Here is a 22,285-nt window from a genome sequence, read left to right as displayed (position 1 = left end):
CCATTCAATGCGGATGGGATACGATGGGATGCGCCTTGACCGATGGGATGCACCCTTTAGAATGAAATGGTGCCTGGTAAGACGGGAGGTGGCCTGGGTATGGACCACCACTACCACATGCCGAGCGTAAGAAACAAGGTGCACCTACACATAGGCAGCCCTTCACCTTCCCAAGGGGGACTTGGAAAGGCCCAAACTATGGGATCTCCGCCTAGGAGAGACCAACGGGCTTCCTGAGTTGATCGGATGACTCAGGCGAACAACGAGAGACAAGTAAGGAGCATAGGACACCCCATGTGGGTGATGTCGAATCCATCATGAACGATGAGCGTAGATCCCGGTTGAACGTTTCCGATTGGAGCTCCTCAAACCCCGTCACTCAAATCATCAAGGTAACATTACCGACCCCCCACTATTTCTTTATATGATCATTCATTCATCTACTGTCATTCATACATTCATACAATGCATTCATTCATTCCATACATTTGGAGCATTGCATATGCAGTTAAATGCATCATAATGCTTCGTGTTGCGTCATGAAGCGGCAGTTGCCTCATTCAACAAGAGTAATGACCGATCGGGGTTCGAAGGCTAGCCCACGAAGGGCTCGAGGCCGCCTCATGTCAAATAGAGCCAGGGGAGAAAACACAGATGAGCCCCAAGCAGCCCTTGCCCAATGTGCCTTGAAGCAGACAGGGTTATCTCAACCTTCTCATTTGATCCTCACCTCGAGCCAAACCCACAGAATCTCCATCGAGGGGAAGCCAATGGGCCACTCGGGTTGGTCTCCAAAATGACCTAGGCATCTGCTGGGTTGTAGGTTAAGGAGTAGTGGAATGCTACATGAGGGCTATGCTGACCCCATCATGAATGATGGACCCAGATTTCTATCGAATATGCCTATTAGTGAGCTCATCGAGCGCGTCACTTGAGCCATCGAGGCAAGCGACGTTAGCTTAGCCCCTCCGGTTGCGAGAAACCATGGACGAGGTAACGTACAAAACTCAACCGACCCCTACCAAGCCCAACGGGGCTTAGGGGCTCAAGACGCCCAATGCCTTGGCTACGCCCGATGCTAGGATCTATGACTCCATCTCGCCCGACCCCTAAACCACCTCGGCTACGCCCGACGCCAGGATCCGTGACTCCATCTTGCCCTATCCCTAAATAGCCTCGGTTGCGCCTGACACAAGGATCCGTGACTCCGTCTTGCTCGATCCCTAAACCACCCACCTCGGCTACACCTAACTCTATGATCCATGACTCTATCTCACCCGATCCCTAAACCGCCTCGGCTACGGCCGATGCAACGATCCATGACTCCATCTCGCCCGATCCCTAAACCACCCGCCTCGGCTGCGCCCGACACCATGATCCGTGACTCTATCTCACCCGATCCCTAAACCACCTTGGCTACGCCCGACGCAAGGATCCACGACTCCATCTCGCCCAATCCCTAAACCGCCTGCCTCGACTGCACCCAATGCCAAGATCTGTGACTCTATCTCAATCGATCCCTAAACCGTCTCAGTTGTGCCCAACGCCAGGATCCACAACTTCATCTCGCCCGATCCCTAAAACCACCTTGGTTGTGCCCAACGCCAAGATCCATGACTCCATCTCGCCCGATCCCTAAATGCCTCGGCTGTGCCCAACGCCAGGATCCATCTGCCACACGCCCGCTGATAGAACCCCCTAGGTAATTCTGCCCGAATCACGCGGGGGCTCGGGGGCTACACCCGTGGGAGCACTCGTGCGCTCCTGCTGACAAAACAAAAACTTCCCCCACTGGCAACACAAAAACCCCCTAAATGATTCTACCCGAATTGCCTAGGGGCTTGGGGGCTACACCCATGGGTGCGCTCGCGCGCACCCACCATCAAAGACAAAAATCCCCCAAACGATTCTACCCGAATCACCTAGGGGCTCAGGGGCTCCTGTCGGGTTCATAAACCTAGGGTCCCTCATGGACTAGCTTCCTAGCAAAGGCTCATCCCAGCAGATGATGTTGCGAACAACACGCAACTCCTAGGCCAGCCCAAATACCTAAACGATAGGTCAAAAGGGTGATCTAATCTCCGACCGGAAGGCCTGGCCAAGGAGGAACAGCGCTCGCTTCTAACTCTAGCCTACCTCTCCGACCAGAAGGACTGGCCAAACATCGCTTTCGACTCTGACCCACATCTCCAATTGGGGGATGCACCGAACCCCTTCTTACAGCTCTTCTCCAACTGACGCAATCGGAGCCGACTGGGACCAACCGACTGGGGATGCCCGCTCGGTAAGGACCTAGGGAATGGGAAGAGCAATTAAAGCAGGATGCACTAAGTCAACCATAATACCAAGGACCATACCCTATACACCTATAAGGCAGTATCGATAGGACATGTCAGAAGGGTGCCCCGCAACCTTCCAAGCATATCAGAGCCCAAGCAGTGTTGTGGGCGCCGACATTTGCCCTACAGTGTTGTGGGCACCATGAACTCCTGTACCAAACAAACACAGTAAGGCTCCCCCACATGCCTCTGGACATCAACAGTGTTGTGGGCACCATCATTTACCATACATGGTGAATGTGGTAAAACCTCCCACATGCATCTGACAACAACTGTGTTATGGGCGCCTACCATCATCTTGTACCCGATGACGTGAGCAACAAGACTTAGTAGCATACGTACTCTCTCTCTCTCACTTGTAAGGTCGTCCCCTTCATCTATACAAGGGGACACGCTCTCTCCCAATAGGGGGATCCCTGAGTTCACTCGCACACAATAGCAGAACCACTATGTTCAAACCTCAAGCACATGCTCAAACACTCAGCGCATGTAGGAGCTCCCATCACTCTTGTCCCTTCAGACCAGAGTCTAACTGGACCTCTTGCACCACCCCCCCCCTCATCTTACTCCCTCTCATTTATAACCCCACAGTGAACTTCAAGCACCTAGGCTCAGGAATAAAGTCACCGACCGACTATAACTGGGCGTAGGGCATGTTGCCTGAACTAGTATAAACCTTATGTCATTGAGTGCTAGGCCACATCTGATCACAATGTATGGCAAAACTACAAATATTTATATGTTGGCCACTTTCTGCACCGACAGTTGGCGTCGTTCGTGTGGAAGACGTTGTACGTTCACACTTTTGGTCATCGGATGGCCAACTTTTCTGCCATCTTCGCCATGGCGGGTTCTAGCGATACGACTCGCTTCGGCTCGTTGGAGTTTTCCGCACTCCCACCTATTGGGATGTGGGCTCCACCCATCTTTGAGCCATCCTAGACCTTCCTCTTCGGAAGCCTAGACTTCATCGCCGACCGGCTCGGCATGCTTCAGCTCCGCGAGGAGGCACCCATCCTAGCGCCCGTCGGAGGGGTGCCCTCCATCGGCTCTGGGACACCCGACGACTTCAACGACAAGGCACCTGTGCTTCATTTTGAGGAAATGCTCTGCTCAAACCCCACTGTGAATAACGTACATACTATTATTTACACGCTATTTACTATCTTTCGCCAACTATCCGGAGGGACCCCGTTGTCCACACCGCAACCACCATGCGACCGGTTCCCCTATGGCCTCATGTCCCCCATGAACGTGTACGTGTGGGGGCTCTATAGGACGCTAGCGCCGCTCCCTCTCACATCCAAATTTGTGGGAATGGCAAGGTATGCTCCCACCACTTTTCGCGAACTCCTAGATGACGAGGCTGAGAGCGATTGCTCTAGCATCGGTGATGTGGCACCTACCCACCGTCTGTCTGGGAGTGTGCTATGGCGGATGCTCTGGGATAGCCGCCGATGGTAGCGGAGTCCTTGTAGACTCACACCCCTCCGAACCCTTGTGTGGAGGCCCTTGCGCTTGCACAAGAGCACATCGAGGAGCTACGACAATGGTGGCAGAACTAGCCACCACCTGCGTCGGTGCGCTCAACATAGCACGTTGTGCCCCATGTGCGAGACTTGGAAAGCAGCTCCTAGGGTCGCGCCCGCTAGGTCCATCGTGGCATCATGGACGAGGGAAATGGTCCCCTACAGTTTGCTCGGGCTAGCCAAAATATTGCCACTGCGGCAATGCTTCTGCACGGCGTTCCCAAGCCCGTCGACCCCCAGGAGCGGGCGGTCCACCAGAACCTCAGGGCGTTGGTGGAAGCAGTGTTTGCCTAAATGGATTAAACGGCCATTTAAATGGCCAGTAAATGGTAAACGGTGGTAAAGTGTTTTGTTTAGGGGGTAAGCAGAAATTAAACGGTTGACCATTTAAACGGTAAAAAATAGGAAAAATGGCCTAAATGGAATGAAGATAAACAGCATTAAACGGGCTAAACAGCTGTTTAAACGGTTGTTTAGGCGAACACGAGGTAAATCTAGTTCAGTTTTGTATGGATAAATTTATATACTTAAGTTTATTATATTTATAAATGTGTACACTTGATATGTTACATGCATAAATATCTATATTTGATTCTTTTCAGATGCATAAATATATATACATACCAAAATAATTGATTTTTACTCGGATAAATATGTATAAATGCTAGAATACTTGATTTTTTTTACATGCACATATATAATTATATGTATTTTTTTAAAGTACAAAACCGTTTAGACCGTTTAACTTCGTTTAAACACCGTGTAAACAGCCTGAACGCTAAACGAAGTGCGACCGTGTAAAGATCGTTTACCATTTAGGAAAACATTGGGTGGAAGCCACCACCGTTCAACAGGCGGAGAGCTCCGCATCACGACTCTGACTCGTGGCCACTCTCCCCACCAGGGGAGTGGGGACGCACTAGATGGATCGCTCCATCTACTCTGCGCTACAGCCGCCAAGCATGGCATAGGAGGCCACAGCTGCGCCGCGGTCTGGCCTAGCGCCTACTCCACACCGATCGTCGGTACGTGAATGGCTCGGTCCTAATCAAGACGCTCGCAGCATCATCAGCAACTGGCATCAGGTCCAACATGATGGTGACATCCATCAGGCGGCGGTGAGGGCACATGACATAGGCCCCCACTAGACCACCGAGGGGAGCGATGAAACGTGCTCTAGGCATGGTCACCGGCTAGACGGACGGAGTCCTAGCCCGGATGGCTTGGGACCACGGGCCTTTGGCCGACATATCCAGAGAGCATTGTTCCCACAACGCTTCCAACCGCCCACCAACATCATTAAGTACACCGGGGAGATGAACCTCGGTATATGGCTCGAAGATTTCCGGCTCGCCTATCGAGCCGGAGGGGTGGATGATGACCATTTCATCATTCAATATCTTCCCATCTACATGGGGGAACATGTTCGAGCATGGCTAAAATTTCTCCCTCACAACAGCATCCACAACTGGGTGGACCTCATAGGATCTTTGTCAGAAATTTCTAGGGGACATATGTCTGCCCTGGTAACTCCTGGGACCTCAAGAGCTACAAATAGGAGCCCAATGAGTCCCTGTGAGATTACATCCATAGGTTCTCCCAATGATGCAATTCCCTCCCTAACGTCGTCGATGCGGACATCATTAGTGCATTCCTCTCTAGGACAACCTATGAGTTCTTGATCCACAAGCTTGGCTGTCTGAAGCCCCGTACCACCCGTGACCTGCTCGACGTCACCATGAACCACACCTCCGATGAGGAGGCGATCGGAGCGGTCTTGAATGGAGGCCAGGACAAAGGCAAGGCCAAGCGTGAGGACCAAGACAAGGGCCCCTCCATGTAGAGGGGCAAGAAGAGCAAAAAGGATCGGCACCGACCGACCAACACCGCGTTGGTTACCATAGCTAATCGTGTGGGCAAGTAGCCCCAGTAGGGCCTGACCACTTCAACAAGCTCATGGATAGCCCATGCACCAACCACTCCTATCCCATCAAACACCTCTACAAGGACTGTGAGCTCCTCAAATGTTTCCTACCATAGGTCGGTGGGCCGAAAGAAGGAAACAGCAAAGAGGCGGCAACCAAGAAAGGAGGCACGGTGGGCAAGGATGGGGATAGCTTCCTTGACCCCGAGGAATGCATCATGATATTTGAGGGATCCGACGCCATATGCTCCAAGAGCCAGCACAACGTACGCTATAGATAGGCATGCGCCATCGAGATGGCCATCCCCTCCTTCCTTAGCTGGTTGGAATCTCCGACCACCTTTGATTAAAAGGGACCATCCCTCCCATGTCATGAGGCTGGGATGCTACCCGCTCGTCGTTGACCCCATCATTCGCAAGAAGCACCTCACCAAGGTGCTGATGGATGAAGGCAGTGGCTTAAACATCCTCTACGTCGACACCCTCGATGCCATGCGCATCCCCTGGTTGGAACTCCACCCAGCGGGCTCTCCCTTCCACGGCGTGATCTCAGGAGCGCAGGCATACCCGCTCGGGCAGATCGACCTGCCCATCATGTTTGGCAACCAAGCCAACTTCTGCTCGAAGGTCCTCACCTTCGAAGTGGTGGACTTCCTAGGGTCGTACCACGCCATCTTGGGGCGGCCACGCTATGCCAAATTCATGGCAATCCCCAACTACTCCTACCTCAAGCTAAAGCTATAGGGACTAAACGGTGTCATCACCGTGGGTAGCGTTTTCTCGCATGCCTTCATGTACGACCACGAGCATTTCGAGCTCACCACCGCTGTCATCAAATTGTCCAAGCTCCCATGGCTAAGGGAGTCATCAAACCCAGTAGTCCCAAACTGCAACAAACCAACCTCCTTGATGGCCTTCTGCCCACTCGAGGAAACCAAGGCAGCGGGGATCGACCCCACTGACCCAACCAAGATAGTGCAGATCAGGACCCACCTCCTAGCCAAATAGGAATGCGAGCTTGTCGACTTCTACATGTTAATCGTGATGTCTTCACATGAAAGCCATCCGACATGCTGGGCATACTGCAGGACATCACAGAGCATGCACTGCGCCTAATCCTAGGCACGAAGCCCGCTAAGCAATGCCTACGTCACTTCAATAACGAGAGGCATAGGGCCATAGCCGAAGAGACCGCCAAACTCCTAGTAGCTGGATTCATCATGGAGGTATACCACTCTGACTGGCTTGCCAATCCTATTCTTGTTAAAAACAAGGCCAAGAAGTGGAGAATGTGTGTCGATTATACTAGCCTCAACAAAGCATGTTCGAAGTATCACTTTCCTTTGCCGCACATAGACCAGATAGTCGACTCCACCTTGGGATGTGAGATCCTCTCCTTTCTGGATGCCTACTCGGGCTATCACCAGATCACAATGAAAGAGTCTAATCAGCTCACAACCTCGTTCATCACCCCATATGGTTTGTACTGCTATGTAACCATGCCTTTTGGCCTAAAGAATGCTGGCGCCACTTATTAGTGGTGCATGCAGCAATGCTTCGCTCAGATCGACCCGCTTGACCAACCTGATCAAGTCGATCGGCCAAAGCCAACCATCGCCATCTATGTTGATGACATAGTGGTCAAAATGGCTCAAGCTTGCGACCTGATCACAAACTTGGCCACAATGTTTATGAACCTCCAAAGGTTCAACATCAAACTAAATCTCAAAAAATGTGTTTTCGAGGTTCTAAAAGGGAAGCTGCTTGGATATATTGTGTCCGAGCATGGCATCGAGGCCAACCCCAAAAAAATCATAGCCACCTCCAACATGGGCCCTATACGCAACATCATGGGCATACAAAGGCTCACCGGCTATCTAGCTGCCCTAAGCTGATTCATCTCCTAGCTCGGCAAACGGGGGATGCCACTCTACAAGCTTCTAAAAAAGACGGATGCCTTCGTCTAGACTGAGAAAGCTCAATAGGCTCTAGAGAGCCTCAAAGCATCACTAACATCAGCCCCGATCCTCGTCGCTCCCGAACGAGGGGAACTGCTCCTCCTCTATGTCATAGCAAGCGAACATGTGGTGAGTGCCGCCCTGGTTGTTGAAAGGGAGGAGCCAGGACACCACCTTAAGGTCCAGCGACCCATATACTTCATCGGGGAGGTACTCATCGACCCTAAGGCCTGGTACCCCTAGGTGTAGAAACTCCTATACACCGTGCTAATGGTGACCCGAAAGCTCCTACACTACCTCACCGACCCTGAAGTTGTGGTCGTCACTTCATACCTGCTCAGAGACATCGTCCACAAACGTGATATCGCCGGATGGATCTCCAAGTGGGCACTGAACTCATGGGCCACAACATCAGGTATATCCCCTGTACCGCTATTAAGTCTTAGGCTCTCGTGGATTTTGTCACCGAATGGACAAAGGTCTAGCTTTCGACCCCGGACATCACCCACAAGTACTGGACAATGTACTTTGATGGGTCCATAATGGCACCCGACTCAGGGGCTAGAGTGGTTTTGATCTCCCGGACAGGAGTAGGCTCTGCTACGCCATCCACCTCCATTTCTTGGCCTCAAACAACGCTACGAAATATGAGGCCGTCATCAATGGGCTGCACATCGCCATTGAGCTCAGCGCTACATGACTCTACGTCCATGGCGACTCAGAGTTGGTCGTTGACCAAGTCATGAAGGAGTCCTCCTACAAAACCCCCCTCATGGCAGCATACTGCCAGGAGGTGTGCAAGCTCGAAGACAAATTCTAGGGGATCGAGCAACATCACATCCCCTGAAAGGACAATGATGCCGCCAATTTTCTCACAAAATTGGCCACTAGGCGGGATCCATCTCCGAGTGGGATCTTCATCAACGATATCCACGAGTCGTCCGCCCGCATCCAGAAGGTCCAAACCAAACACACCCCGATGCCAACCCGGTGCCTGGGGCTCCGACCCCAGCACCAAACCGACGCTCGGGGGCTCCAACCCTGACTCCAAACCGACGCTCAAGGGCTTCGACCCTAGTGTCTCCATGATGACATCACCCGCCGACGTCGCCATGTTGGCGCTCGATCAAACTGACTAGCGAGCACCGCTACTTGTCTACCTCCTCAAGGAGGTTCTCCCACCTAAAATGACTGAAGCTCGATGGATCGCTCGATGCGCCAAGACCTTCATCGCACTGGGTGATGAACTCTACAAACGAAGTCCATCGAGGGTGCTCATGAAGTGCATCCCTACCGACTAGGGGAAGCAGCTCCTCCTCGAGGTCCATGCTAGGATCTACAGACATCACGCAGCCCTGAGGTCGCTGGTTAGAAAAGCCTTTCGCCAAGGTTTTTATTGGCCCACCGCACTACGAGATGCAGAGGAGGTCATCCGTAGGTGCGAGGGATGCCAATTCTATGATCGACAAACTCATTTGCCGGCATAGGAGCTTCAAACCATCCCCATCACCTGGTCATTTGTAGTCTGAGGCCTTGACATGTTAGGACCCCTCAAAAAGGGCCTAGGTGGCTTCACTCACCTGCTCGTAGCGGTCGACAAGTTCACAAGGTGGATAGAGGCCAAGCCCATCACCAACATCCGCTCAGAAGAGGCGATCAAATTCTTCCTCGACATCATCTATCGGTTCGGCGTTCCTAACTATATCATCACTGACCATGGAACTAACTTCACCGGGAAGAAGTTCCTAGACTTCTGTGATGGATGTGGCATCAGAATCGACTGGGCCTTGGTCGGACATCCACGTACTAACGGTCAGGTCGAGCATGCCAATGGCATGGTCCTCCAAGGACTTAAGCCATGCATCTTCGACCGACTCAACAAGTACTCCAGGCAATGGGTTGTAGAGGTCCCAGCGATCCTCTGGAGCCTAAGAATGACCCCGAACTGATCCACAGGGTTCACACCCTTCTTCTTGGCCTACGGAGTTAAAGCAGTGCTATCCTCCGACCTCGACTACGGTGCCCCAAGAGTGAAGGCTTTCGACCACGACCGAGCCATGGAGACTTAGCAAGATGCAGTTGACCTGCTTGAGGAGGTTCACAAAACTACTATCATCCACTCCGCTCGCTTCTAGCAAACTCTCCGTAGGTACCACGAAAGGAAGGTCAGGGGGAGGATCCTTGAGGTCGGTGATCTCATACTCCGGAGGACCCAATCAACGAAGGAGAAACACAAACTCTCTCCACCATGGGAAGGTTCTTATATGGTCACTGAAGTGATCCAACCGGGCGTCTACCGACTGAAGGATGGCAACGGCAACGTTCTCTCCAACACTTGGAACATTGAACAGCTATGTTGTTTTTTCCCCTAAATTCGGTCTTACCGCTTTTATTCAACACTTGCTCCTATAAAGCAACCTAGCCTGAACACTTTAAGCTCGGGTCGCTTGGGGTCCCCATGAGGATATAATACTACCTCTCTTTTTTACTATCACATGGTAAAAAAATTGCCCAAACAAAAGGGCATTGCCCGAACGAAAGGGCACACCATTCCTTTGATTACCCTATGTAACTTTATTTTTACTCCTGACCGAGCGCACCTTGCCATGACCTATGGTTATGAATAGTTGAGCCTCACGGGCCACGCCTGGGTTCGTAAAGTTGTAGCCTACGAAATGAATGGGTGGGTGCGAAAAAGAAAGGATAAAAACAAAGCTATGCTAGGATAAAAAACAAGGAACAGATAGTGATTCTAACACAAAGCAGAACTGATATATTCATTGATACAAAAACTGTTCACACGGGGGCTCCCCATGAACTTAACGGTTACATTTGCTGACTAATTCTACTCTAAATGCTATAGTGGCTGCTCGACGGCATTGGTTGAGGTGAGGCCACGCCACACGCCACCAAACAGAACCACCACTGCAAGGGCCCCACCTGATTCTGCTCCCTCGACTTTGGTGAGCGCAACGGGTACCTCAAGGGCATCGCACCCATAGATGCTTAGCAGAAGAACATGGAGCTTTGAACTTTCTCATGCGGCCAAGGCAGCTCTAGGATAGGGACGCTGCCCACCAAAGTATGGCCGCCATGGCTGGAGGATGTCTCATCAAACTTGATGAACTAGTCGACCTAAGCGGCAACAAGGGTGAAACCCCCCACTAGCACAGTCTAGGGCCGTTTTCCCTCCAACAAGACTCGCCTAGAGAAGATTCACCGAAAGAAACCCACATGCGGCTCCATCCCCATGAAAGCCTCACAAACGGTGATGAAGCCAACGATGTGTAGTACCCTCCAATGCGCCACCTCCTTTGGCGGAAGCAACCCCTTCCCGGCGAAGGCGGCCAGCACCACCTCATCTACGCTGAATGACCTCCAGCTCGACATCGTGCTCCGAAATCATGAGCGGGTCTGTGAGTTCTCCTTTCCCTCTCCCTTCCCCTATTTAAAGAAGAAGCAGAGCAGTTGAGGAAAGACAAAAGGATTGGGGCAAGAAACCCTCTCCCTTCCCCCATTTAATGCGGATGGGATGCGATGGGATGCGCCCTGATCGATGGGACGCACCCTTCCCAATGGAACGGCGCCTAGTCAAATGGGACGTGTCCTAGGTATCGACCACCACTACCACATGCCGGGCGCAAGAAACAAGGTGCACCTACATGCAGGAGGCCCTCCGCCTTCCTAGGGGGGACTTGGAAAGGCCCAAACTATAGGATCTCCGCCTAGGAGAGACCAATAGGCTTCCTGAGTTGATCGGACGACTCAGGTGAACGACGAGAGATAGATAAGGAGCACAGGGATGCCCCATGTGGGCCATTCCAACTCCATCATGAACGACGAGCGCATATCCCGGTCAGATATTTCTGATTGCAGCTCCTCAAACCCCGTCACTCGAGTCATCAAGGTAACATTACCGACCCCCACTATTCCTTTATATGATCATTCATTCATCTACTGTCATTCATACATTCATACAATGCATTCATTCATTCCATACATCTGGAGCATTGCATATGTAGTTAAATGCATCACAACGCTCTGTGTTGTGTCATGAAGCGGCAGTTGCCTCATTTAACATGAGCAACGACCGATTAGGGTTCGAAGGCTAGCCCACGAAGGGCTTGAGGCCGCCTCGCGTCAAACAGAGCCAGAGGAGAAAACGTAGATGAGCCCCGAGTAGCCCTCGCTCAGTCTACCCCAAAGTAGATAGGGTCATCTCAACCTTCTCATTCGATCCTAACCTCGAGCCAAACCTATAGAATCTCCATCTAGGGGAGGCCAGTGGGCCACCCGGATCGGTCTCCAAAATGACCCAGGCATCTGCCAGGTTGTAGGTTAAGGAGCAGTGGAATGCCACATGAGGGCTATGCCGACCCCGTCACGAATGATGGACCTAGATTTCACTTGAACATGTCCATTAGTGAGATCACCGAGCACGTCACTCAAGCCATCGAGGCAAGCAACGTTAGCTCAGCCCCTCTGGTTGCGAGAAACCATGGACGGGGTAACGCACAAAACTCAACCGACCCCTACCAAGCCCAATGGGGCTCAGGGGCTCAAGACGCCCAATGCCTTGGCTACGCCCGACGCCAGGATCTGTGACTCTATCTCGCTCGATCCCTAAACTGCCTCGGCTACGACCGATGCCAGGATCCACGACTCCATCTCGCTTGATCCCTAAACCGCCTCAGTTCCGCCCGATGCAAGGATCCATGACTCCATCTTGCCTGATCCCTAAACCACCCGCCTCAACTATGCCCGACTCTAGGATCTATGACTCCATCTTGCCCATTCCCTAAACTGCCTCGGCTATGCCCGATGCAAGGATCCGTGACTCCATCTCGCCCGATCCCTAAACCTCCCGCCTCGGCTACGCCCGATGCCAGGATCTATGACTCTATCTCGCTCGATCCCTAAACTGCCTCGGTTATGCCCAATGCAAGGATCCGCGACTCCGTCTCACCCGATCCCTAAACCGCCTGCCTCGACTGCGCCCGACGCCAAGATCCACGACTCTGGCTCGCTCGATCCCTAAACTGCCTTGGCTACACCCAACGTCAGGATCCACAACTCCATCTCGCCCGATCCCTAAATGCCTCAGCTACACCCGATGCCAGGATCCGTCCACCACACGCCCGCTGACAAAACCCCCCAAGCAATTCTGCCCGAATCACCCAGGGGCTCGGGGGCTCAGGGGCTACACCAGCGGGTGCACTCGTGCGCACCTGCTGATGAAACAAAAACTTCCCCCACTAGCAACACAACCCCCCCCCAAATGATTCTACCTAAATTGCCCGAGGGCTTGGGGGCTACACCTGCGGGTGCGCTCGCGCGCACCCACCGTAAAAGACAAAAATCCCCCAGACGATTCTACTCGAATCACCCAGGGGCTTAGGGGCTCCTATCTGACAAAACAAAAACTTCTCCCGCTAGCAACACAAACCCCCCCAAATGATTCTACCTGAATCGTCCGAGGGTTCGGGGGCTCGAGGGCTACACCTGCGGGTGCGCTCACGCGCACCCACCGTAAAAGACAAAAATCCCCTAGACAATTCTACCTGAATCACCCAGAGGCTCAGGGGCTCCTGTCAGGACTGGCTTCCTAGCAAAGGCTTAGCACAGCAGACGACATTGCGAACGACACGTAACTCCTGGGCCGGCCCAAATACCTAAACGACAGGCTAGAAGGGCGATCCAATCTTCGACCGGAAGGCCTGGCCAAGGAGGAACAACACTCGCTTCTGACTCTGGCCTGCCTCTTCGACTGGAAGGACTGGACGAACACCGCTTCTGACTTCGACCCGCGTCTCTGACCGGGGGATGCACCGAACCCTTGCTTACAGCTCTTCTCCGACTGGCGCAGTCGGAGCCGACTAGGACCAACCGACCGGAGACGCCTGCTCGGTAAGGACCCAGAGAACAGGCGGAGCAAGTAAAGCAGGACGCACCAAGTCAACCACAATACCAAGGACCGTACCCTATACACCTGCAAGGCAGTACCGACAGGACATGTCAGAAGGGTGCCCGACAACCTTCTAGGCATGTTAGAGCCCAAGCAGTGTTGTGGGCGTCGACATTTGCCCTACAGTGTTGTGGGCGCCATGAACTCCCGTACTAGACAAACGCGGTAAGGCTCCCCCACATGCCTCTGGACATCAACAGTGTTGTGGGCGCCGTCATTTACCATACATGGTGAATACGGTAAAACCTCCCACATGCGTCTGACAACAACAGTGTTATGGGCGTCTACCATCATCTTGTACCCGACGACGTGAGCAACAAGACTTAGTAGCATACATACTCTCTCTCTCGCTCGCTTGTAAGGCCGTCCCCTTCATCTATAAAAGGGGACGCGCTCTCTCCCAACAGTGGGATCCCTGAGTTCACTCGCACACAACAGCAGAACCACTATGTTCAAAGCTCGAGCACACGCTCAAACACTCAACGCATGTAGGAGCTCCCGTCACTCTCGGCCCTTCAGACCAGAGTTCGACCGGACCTCTTACACCCTCCATCTTACTCCCTCTCATTTGTAACCCCACAACAAACTTCGAGTACCTGGGCTCAGGAATAAAGTCACCGATCGACTCAAACTGGACGTAGGGCACGTTGTCTGAACCAGTATAAACCCTGTGTCATTAAGTGTTAGGCCACATCCGATCACAACATACGGCAAAACTATAAATATTTACGTGTTGGTCACTTTCTGCACCGACAACATAAGTTTTCATAAAGTGAAGTTTGAAGTTTAATTAACAAGTTTGACCAACTAATAATTAAAATCCTAAAGCAACATTAATATGGAAAGCGGATGGAGTATACTAGCATGTTATAGCCAGCCAATGAGGATCCAATGCGTACATACACGAATTGCATTGTTCCATAATACTGTATGTCGGCTGCTGATAAAATATACACAAAAGTATGGTTCCCATGATTTTAAGCTTGCGGTGTCCAGTCTAATAAGGATATGCCACTACACCTTGCACTGCGCACATAAAGAACAACAAAGGCCGATACATAGTGTACATCACCTCATCTGGATGTATGGTTTCGAGTCCTTTTCGCTCCACTTTTCGGGAGCAAATGAAGCTCACATCGCCAACCAACCCCAATCAAACCTCAGAAAGCAAGCTAAGGTAGATTTAGAGGCCACGTACCTACGTAAGACGATGGTGGCAGCATCATATCATGCTAGATCCTCAATCACTCATCGTTATGGGGCATGTGCATAGGGGTGCTATGGTATGTGTGGCCTTTGTTCATGCATGTAGCTTAGGGAGCCTAGCAAGGACAAGGAGGGTCATGGGCTGAGGGCTCAGCTAACTCTATTGACGTAGGAAGCCATCGCCACCGTCTAATTCAATTGGAGCCATATCATATTTATATTAGTTGACATATAGTAGCTTTTGAAGATAATGACATGGTGCAATGCATTGAGAGTAGCCTCGTACCGTTGCACATAGGCATATTTAAGTTAGTGTTTTGGTTCCATTCCCCTGTGTCCACCACATGCCCATTTTCTATCATATCAAAGCCTGTACACATGCGTACTTTTTCACGATGAAACCTTATTTTAGACTACAAATTATTTTTTTGTGAGTTGGATTAAGATTTTTTTCTACTGTTTGAGACTTAGAAGTTTGTGATTCCTTCGTGTTACCTTTGATTTCACCACTACACATGATTTTTAGCGACCAGGACGGGGGCTTTTTTAAGTAGATGCAGCTCAATCAAATTATGTCTCTAAAATTACATTATGGCCCCGTTCGCGTGCCCTTAAATCTGGCTTGATCCGCTTCTTTTTTTCATCTAAAATAGTGTTTTTCTCTCACAGATTCCTCTAGATTCCTCCAGAATTCCTCCAAGCAAACGGGACCTGTGAGACTGCTTTTTTGCTATTTTTCAAGCCTAAATTATATTTTCTGGGAAACGGTTTGTAGAGACTATTATATTTCGAGTCACCTCTAGAAACTCGATTCTAGATGCAGTTATTGTTTTCAACCGCCCTTATAAATCGGTCTATAGAGACGGTTGAAAAACAACCACGTGGAGGCAGCTAGGCTAGCCGTCTCTATAGAGGCTTCCCGGTCACCTTTGCAAATTTTTTTATGTAGTAGTGTTTTGCTAGCATTTAACTGTGCATTCTATTTTTTTACAGTAGAAAATTTACAAGCCTAGCCGAATTTCCATCCCAAACCAAGAATTATTCGTGTGTGATCATCCTCCTTGTCCAAATCCTATTATATGAGTTTATCATCATTGAGTTGTTGCACTGTGTTTGTAGTTTTATGCACAATTCATTCATATATCTTGCTGAAGAAAAAAAGATTGCATCAAGAGGCACTATGCCATATTCCTTAGTCACAAACGAGCCTTAACTTCATCACAAATAAGGAATTCGCATGACTGTGACCATATCATGAACGTGATTTTTTCCGTCTCTGATGAGAGTCATCACAAACGGGGATTTCGACGTCTATGATGTGTGTCATCAGAGACATGGGATTGTCTACACAAGTTTATGATGTGGATCATCAGGGATGCAGTTTTATCTACACCTATCTCTGATGTGGGTTATCAGAGACGTGTGTTTAGCTACACCCAATATCTCTGATGTTGGTCATTAGAGATGGGGGTTTGGTTAGCGTTGTATGTGATGACAAATTTAAAAACATAAAAAATCTCAACGCAAATTACAAATGCATGCAGATTTGCATAGACCAGATTTGGCTTGTATGTTACTTCCATGTGGATGTACATCACATACACACATATCAGTAAATGACTACTATATACATTACATGTTATACATCTTATTTTGTAATTTCCATTCTCCGGTTCAAGCAATCCATTAGCTACAACAAACAATCAGATATCCTATTAGTTCTTCCCAAGGACATCCACATCCATAAGTTTTTTAAGGTTTAGTTTTGCTAATTAAAAGTTAGACTACATTTACAACTGAGTTCACCTACAAGGAAAGAGCGATCCAAGCCGTAGTATTAGAGCGCTCTCTCTCTCTCTCTCTCCCTTTGATAAAATGATCTCTTCTCTATTTATTTGGTAGTATCACTATGCAATTCAATAAAGAAAGGACCTGGCGAACCATATGAACTAATAATTAGCAAATATGGTGTTATAAACAGCTAGAGTATTGCATATTCGACATAGTATACATATTCAAGCAGATATAAAAAATTAAAAAAAAAACAACACTATTTTGGCAATACAATGGCAAATTCTAAGCAGCACAATGGCAATACAATTATAACTTGGAAAAGCTATGTATCTAGAAAAGCTAAATCATCTTATAACTTGGAATAGAGGGAGTAGATCTCTATTTTGGCGATACAATGGCAAATTCTAAGCAGATACTACCTAAACAAAAATGTTGTTTAAGACAATGTTTGGTCAAATCTACAGAATAACTTTTGAGTAATCTAATTTGGAAGGATAGAAGACATATGGTAGATTTGTACTATAAAATTTTGAAATCTCATAAATATGCATAATTAATTAATGTTTTCTACTTCCTCCATTCCAAATTATAAGTTGTTTTTATTTTTGTACATACATACTCCCTTTGTCTCTGAATAATAGATTCCTAGCAAATTTAGAACAGATTGGTATGGAAGAAAAAAGACCATACTATCCTTCATTCAGCCTGTTCGCTTGTTGGTTTCAGCCAGATTGTTGGTTTCAACCAGGGCTTATCAGCCAGCCAACAGTGTTTTTCTCTCACAATAAACCAGCACCAACCGGGCTTATCAGCCCAGAAACCAACCAGCGAACATGCCGATTAAGGGGGTGTTTGATCCGGCTACTAAAATTTAGGAGATGTGTCGGGAGGATGTTGCATGGGGTGTTCGGATACTAATAAAAAAACAAATTACATAATCCGTCAGTACTCCACGAGATGAATTTTGTAAGCCTAATTAATCCGTCATTAGCACATGTTTACTGTAGCAAAACATTGTCAGATCATGGGCTAATTAGGCTCAAAAGATTCGTCTCGTAAATTAGTCGTAAACTATGTAATTAGTTTCGTAATTAATCTATATTTAATACTCCATGCATGTGTCCAAACATCCGATGGGACAGCGACTAAAATTTAGAAGGGGCAACCAAACACCCCCTAATTAAAGTAGTTGCACATTGATTGGTGACTGCTCGAATTGCACACTAATTATAGCATTTATTACACCCATCCAACAACAAAATCCCAACCCTAAATTGGGAAGGTTTGGGGCAGCGGTGTTCAAAAAGGAGGAGGAGGGAGTGCAGGAAATGTGAGGAGACTTCGAGGATAATAAATAGGCTAGGAGACCGTTTAGCCTCCTCGGAGACAGATTTGTAGAAATGTGCGTGATTATTTATTTAGGGAGAGATGGAGTATCTTTTATTACATGAGTAGATATTAGTGACAAATATGACTAGATAATAAGCATCGAAAACTGCCGAGTCAAATAGGATATTTATTTTTCATTGGGGGGACTATAGTCAGGCGGCAAATATGGTCACTGGACGCCGGCGGAGGGACGTCATACTCGTGCGCCAGCTTGTACCAGCGCTGCAGCTGTCAATTGTCATGGTTGGGTATGATACTTCCTTTCCTTAGCTCGACGACGTGGCCCCACAGAGAGGCGGCACTTGTGCTTGTGCATGTGTGCTCGATTCTACCGTTTCTATCGAGAAAAGAATGGAATTACGATACTCGTACGCATAAAAATAGTTTAAATTTGGTAAAGTTTAGAGCGGATAATATTCATATTTATGTCTTTAAATCGATTCATTATAAAAATATATTTCATAATTAATGTAATATTACTTATTTTGTATCATAAATATTAATTTTTTTTATAAAACTTTGATTAAACTTGAAAGCATTTAAATTTTTGAAAAGGGGAACTGTGTCCTTTTCTAGAGGGGGAGCACGCGGCTATATACGGTAACGCGCTCGGTCTACCGGTTCTGTACCAATTTGTGCGTGGTGAACAAATGGCTTCCTCTGCCATGATCCAACCGCGCTGCACCCTGCACCAGGTCTGGAGCCCCGGGCGCCCTGAACCGTCCCGCGCAAGCTTCGCCTCTGCCGCCACAGTTAACGAGGCCGCCACATCGCCGTCCATCTCCGCAAGGGCGGGGCCCGGAGAGAGGGCGAGCGCGCTGGTTGCCTCAGCAGCGAGGAGGACCAGCACGCCGAGGAGTCGGACGGCATCTGTCGCAAACATGTGGAGGCAGGTCCAGGGGTCCCACGACTGGGACGGCCTGCTCCAACCGCTGCACCCCGTGGTGCGCGACGAGGTGGCGCGGTACGGCGAGCTCGTCGGCGCCTGCTACAAGGTGCTGGACGTGGACCCGCCGTCGGTGCGGTACATGTGCTGCAAGCACGCCAAGGAGCGCGTGCTCGAGGAGGCCGGCATGGCCAGGGCAGGGTACGAGGTGACGCGGTACATCTACGCAACGCCGGACGTGGCCGCACCGTCCACTAGCGGCCGCGGCCGCGCCAGCTGGGTCGGGTACGTCGCCGTGTCCACCGACGAGATGACCCAGCGGCTCGGCAGGCGCGACGTGCTCGTCTCGCTGCGTGGAACGGTGACGCAGGCAGAGTGGGCGGCCAACCTCATGAGCGCGCTCGAGCCAACGCGCCTCGACGCGCGCCCGGACGTCAAGGTCGAGGCCGGCTTCCTCAACCTCTACACCACCTCGCCCGGCGCCAGCGGCATGGGGAGCTGCCGGGACCAGATCCTCCGCGAGGTGTCCCGCGTCATCAAGTCTTTCTCCGTGGACAGGCCCCGCGAGGACATGAGCGTCACCCTGGCCGGGCACAGCATGGGGAGCGCCCTGGCGATGCTGCTCGGCTACGACCTCTCCCAGCTTGGCCTCAACCGCGACGCGTCAGGGCGCCGCGTCCCCGTTACCGTCTTCTCCTTCGGCGGGCCGAGAGTGGGGAACGCGGCGTTCAAGGACCGCTGCGACGAGCTCGGCGTGAAGGTGCTGCGCGTCGCGAACGTCCGCGACCCGGTGACCATGCTCCCGGGCGCCCTCTTCAACGAGGGCACGAGAGGGTTCCTCGCCTCCTGGGCCGCCGGTGACCGCTACACGCACGTTGGCGTGGAGCTCGCCCTCGACTTCCTTAGCCTCCGCGACCTGGGGAGCGTTCATGACCTCGGCGCGTACGTATCGTCGATCAAGGCCGAAGCCGGTGGCAAGGTGTCCAAGTCTGACAATGCGGTGGCGGACAGCAGAGGCGCCACCGTTCTCGCGAAGGCGATGGAGTTCGTCGGGAGACAGCGCGCCGCCGCGTTCGCACGGCCAGAGGCCGCCCTGGGCATTGGCGGCGTGGTGCAGTCTCTCGGCTTGGACATAGCTTCTTGTTTTACTGGCCATTAATTCTTAAGCCTCTTCTCAATTGTTTTTGGAGGCTTGATAATCAGTTAGTCAGGGTCACATTACAACCCTTTTCGCCTTTTTTCAGGGCTGTATACTATTAGGTTGTTTCTTACCGACAGATTGGAAGAATGCATAGACAGTGGAATCCCAATTCGCTTCTTGTTCATACAACGTTCGGCGCAAGTGGGTACGGAGTTTTTTTTTTCTGACACATAAGTGGAGATCTAGTTTTAGATTGATAGACATTAGAGTGTCTGTGTTCTTTAAAACTTTTCTTTGGGCTGTGTATCCTGCTGCAGAGGTCGAGATGACTGTAGCTTCTCGATGAATTGTCTTTAATTTTAACACAAGATTTTATAGAAGCACATTTCATCAATATGGTTGACATATTTTATATTTAGTTGACAAATGATTCACAAACCACAGTACACTATTACAAAACGATTTTTAGGAATAGAGGTATTTCCGGGCAGAGACGGCTCAATAAAAATCTACCTCTAAAATTAGTTTCTGACACGTCCCGTCTATATTAGAGGTAGTTCGGCTTGTCAGCTGCCACTAGAAAGGGATGAAATTGATTTCTAGAGTTGGTTAGAATCTAGTCGTCTCTAAAATTAGGTGGAGTATAGTAAAATTCATAACTTTTCTTCAACTCAAGTAGGATGAAGGCAAACTTTATATCAAAAGGTTGTAGTACCCAAAGAGATATAAAACTTTATAATTGACGATATTTTCATTTGAATTCGATTAGTGCACGAAAAATCTGTTCAAAGTTTTTAGATTTTGGAATTCATTTTTTGACAACTTGTTATCTGCAATAATATAGTGCCCAGAAACACGGTTTTAAGTTTTCAAATATTTTGAAATTCATTTTTTTATTTTTTAAAGTACCTTAGAAGGAGAAATGGCCCGAACTAAAGTTACGTACTCGAAGAGATACGGAACTTTGTAGCTGACGATATTTTCATTTCAAATCATCTGGGGTCTAGAAATTCTGTTTTGAGATTAATGGTTTTGAAATTCACATTTTTTTTTATTTGTTTCAAATGACCTTAGATGAAGAAATGACCTGAACCAAAGGTTAAGTACTCAAATAAATCTAAAACTCTCTAGTCCAAAGTTTTTTTATTTGAATTCATTTAGGGTCTCAAATATACATTACATTATTCACTAAAGTGAAAAAAAAAGAATGTATATAAACTATTCGAACACAATTGACCTTGAGGCGCAATTGTAAAGGAATAAATATGCGAGGCCTGAGGTTGCGAGTTTGATTTGTCTATGTTGACGAAGCACATTTGTCTATTTCCGATTTACGTCAGGCAAGAAGTTGAGTGAAGGCTGTTGAATTGAAACATGTATGGAGGAGAGATAGAGAAAGGACAACTAATATCTCCACGATAATCTCATATGTGAAATAGTACCGTACCTCTGCCTTTTGCTCTTTGATGCAGCTTATTTCTTCTTTACTGGATAAGCCTTTGGTTGTTTCAATTTCATACTCCTAATTTGAGCTTATTATTTCTTCTTCTTTACTGGATATAAGTCTTTGGTTTGTTCATACGTCTAAACGGCATTGCTATACACGTTATGTCAGGTGCACGAGAATGATGCTACTCAGCAACGGCAGGGCAGAGCAACCAACTTCTGATGATAGTCTAGTTATCTGGGATGATAGTAGGCCTAGCTTTGCATAAGGGACACTCTGGTCTGGCAACATTCGGCTAACTGCAAAACGCATAATAAGCGAGTACGTGTCCACACACGCAGGCTGCGTTTTCAGGTTCATTAGGCATCTCGTCCTCAGTTTCAGAGTTGAGTTAGGCGGCCAGGGAGTCTCCAGCCGGGTCGTTTTCGAGGCTGCCATGGTTAGCCAGGAAAGATTGTGTGATGAAACAGCTTTTCCGGTAGTGCCTAAACCACGACGGTTTGCTCGAGCTGTGCAGGAAAGAAGATGTCGTTTAAACATTCGAGTTTCCTGTAACAAATACCCAGTGTTTGGATGCTCGAGTTGTACTGGAAACGCGATGTCGTCTAAACATTCGAGCTTCCAGGTGGACTAATTTTATATCTAGTCCTCTAAACCGATCGAGCTAATAGGTAAACTAATTTTTCAGCCAAATCTCTAACTAACTG

General features: G+C 49.3%; 1 protein-coding gene across 1 annotated transcript; it reads left to right on the top strand.

Annotated features, from left to right (window-relative positions):
* Positions 1-18,745: 18,745 nt before the first annotated feature.
* Positions 18,746-20,186, top strand: LOC136453767 (phospholipase A1 EG1, chloroplastic/mitochondrial-like). The gene has a single exon (XM_066454320.1). It carries the CDS (start codon positions 18,755-18,757, stop codon positions 20,147-20,149), a length of 1,395 nt encoding a protein of 464 aa, XP_066310417.1. The 5' UTR covers positions 18,746-18,754; the 3' UTR covers positions 20,150-20,186.
* The last annotated feature ends 2,099 nt before the right edge of the window (positions 20,187-22,285 follow it).

Source organism: Miscanthus floridulus, chromosome 5 (assembly GCF_019320115.1).
Source record: "Miscanthus floridulus cultivar M001 chromosome 5, ASM1932011v1, whole genome shotgun sequence".
NCBI classification, from domain to species: Eukaryota; Viridiplantae; Streptophyta; class Magnoliopsida; order Poales; family Poaceae; genus Miscanthus; species Miscanthus floridulus.
Note: the sequence above shows the minus strand (reverse complement) of the source record. Positions and strands in the feature narration are given on the sequence as shown.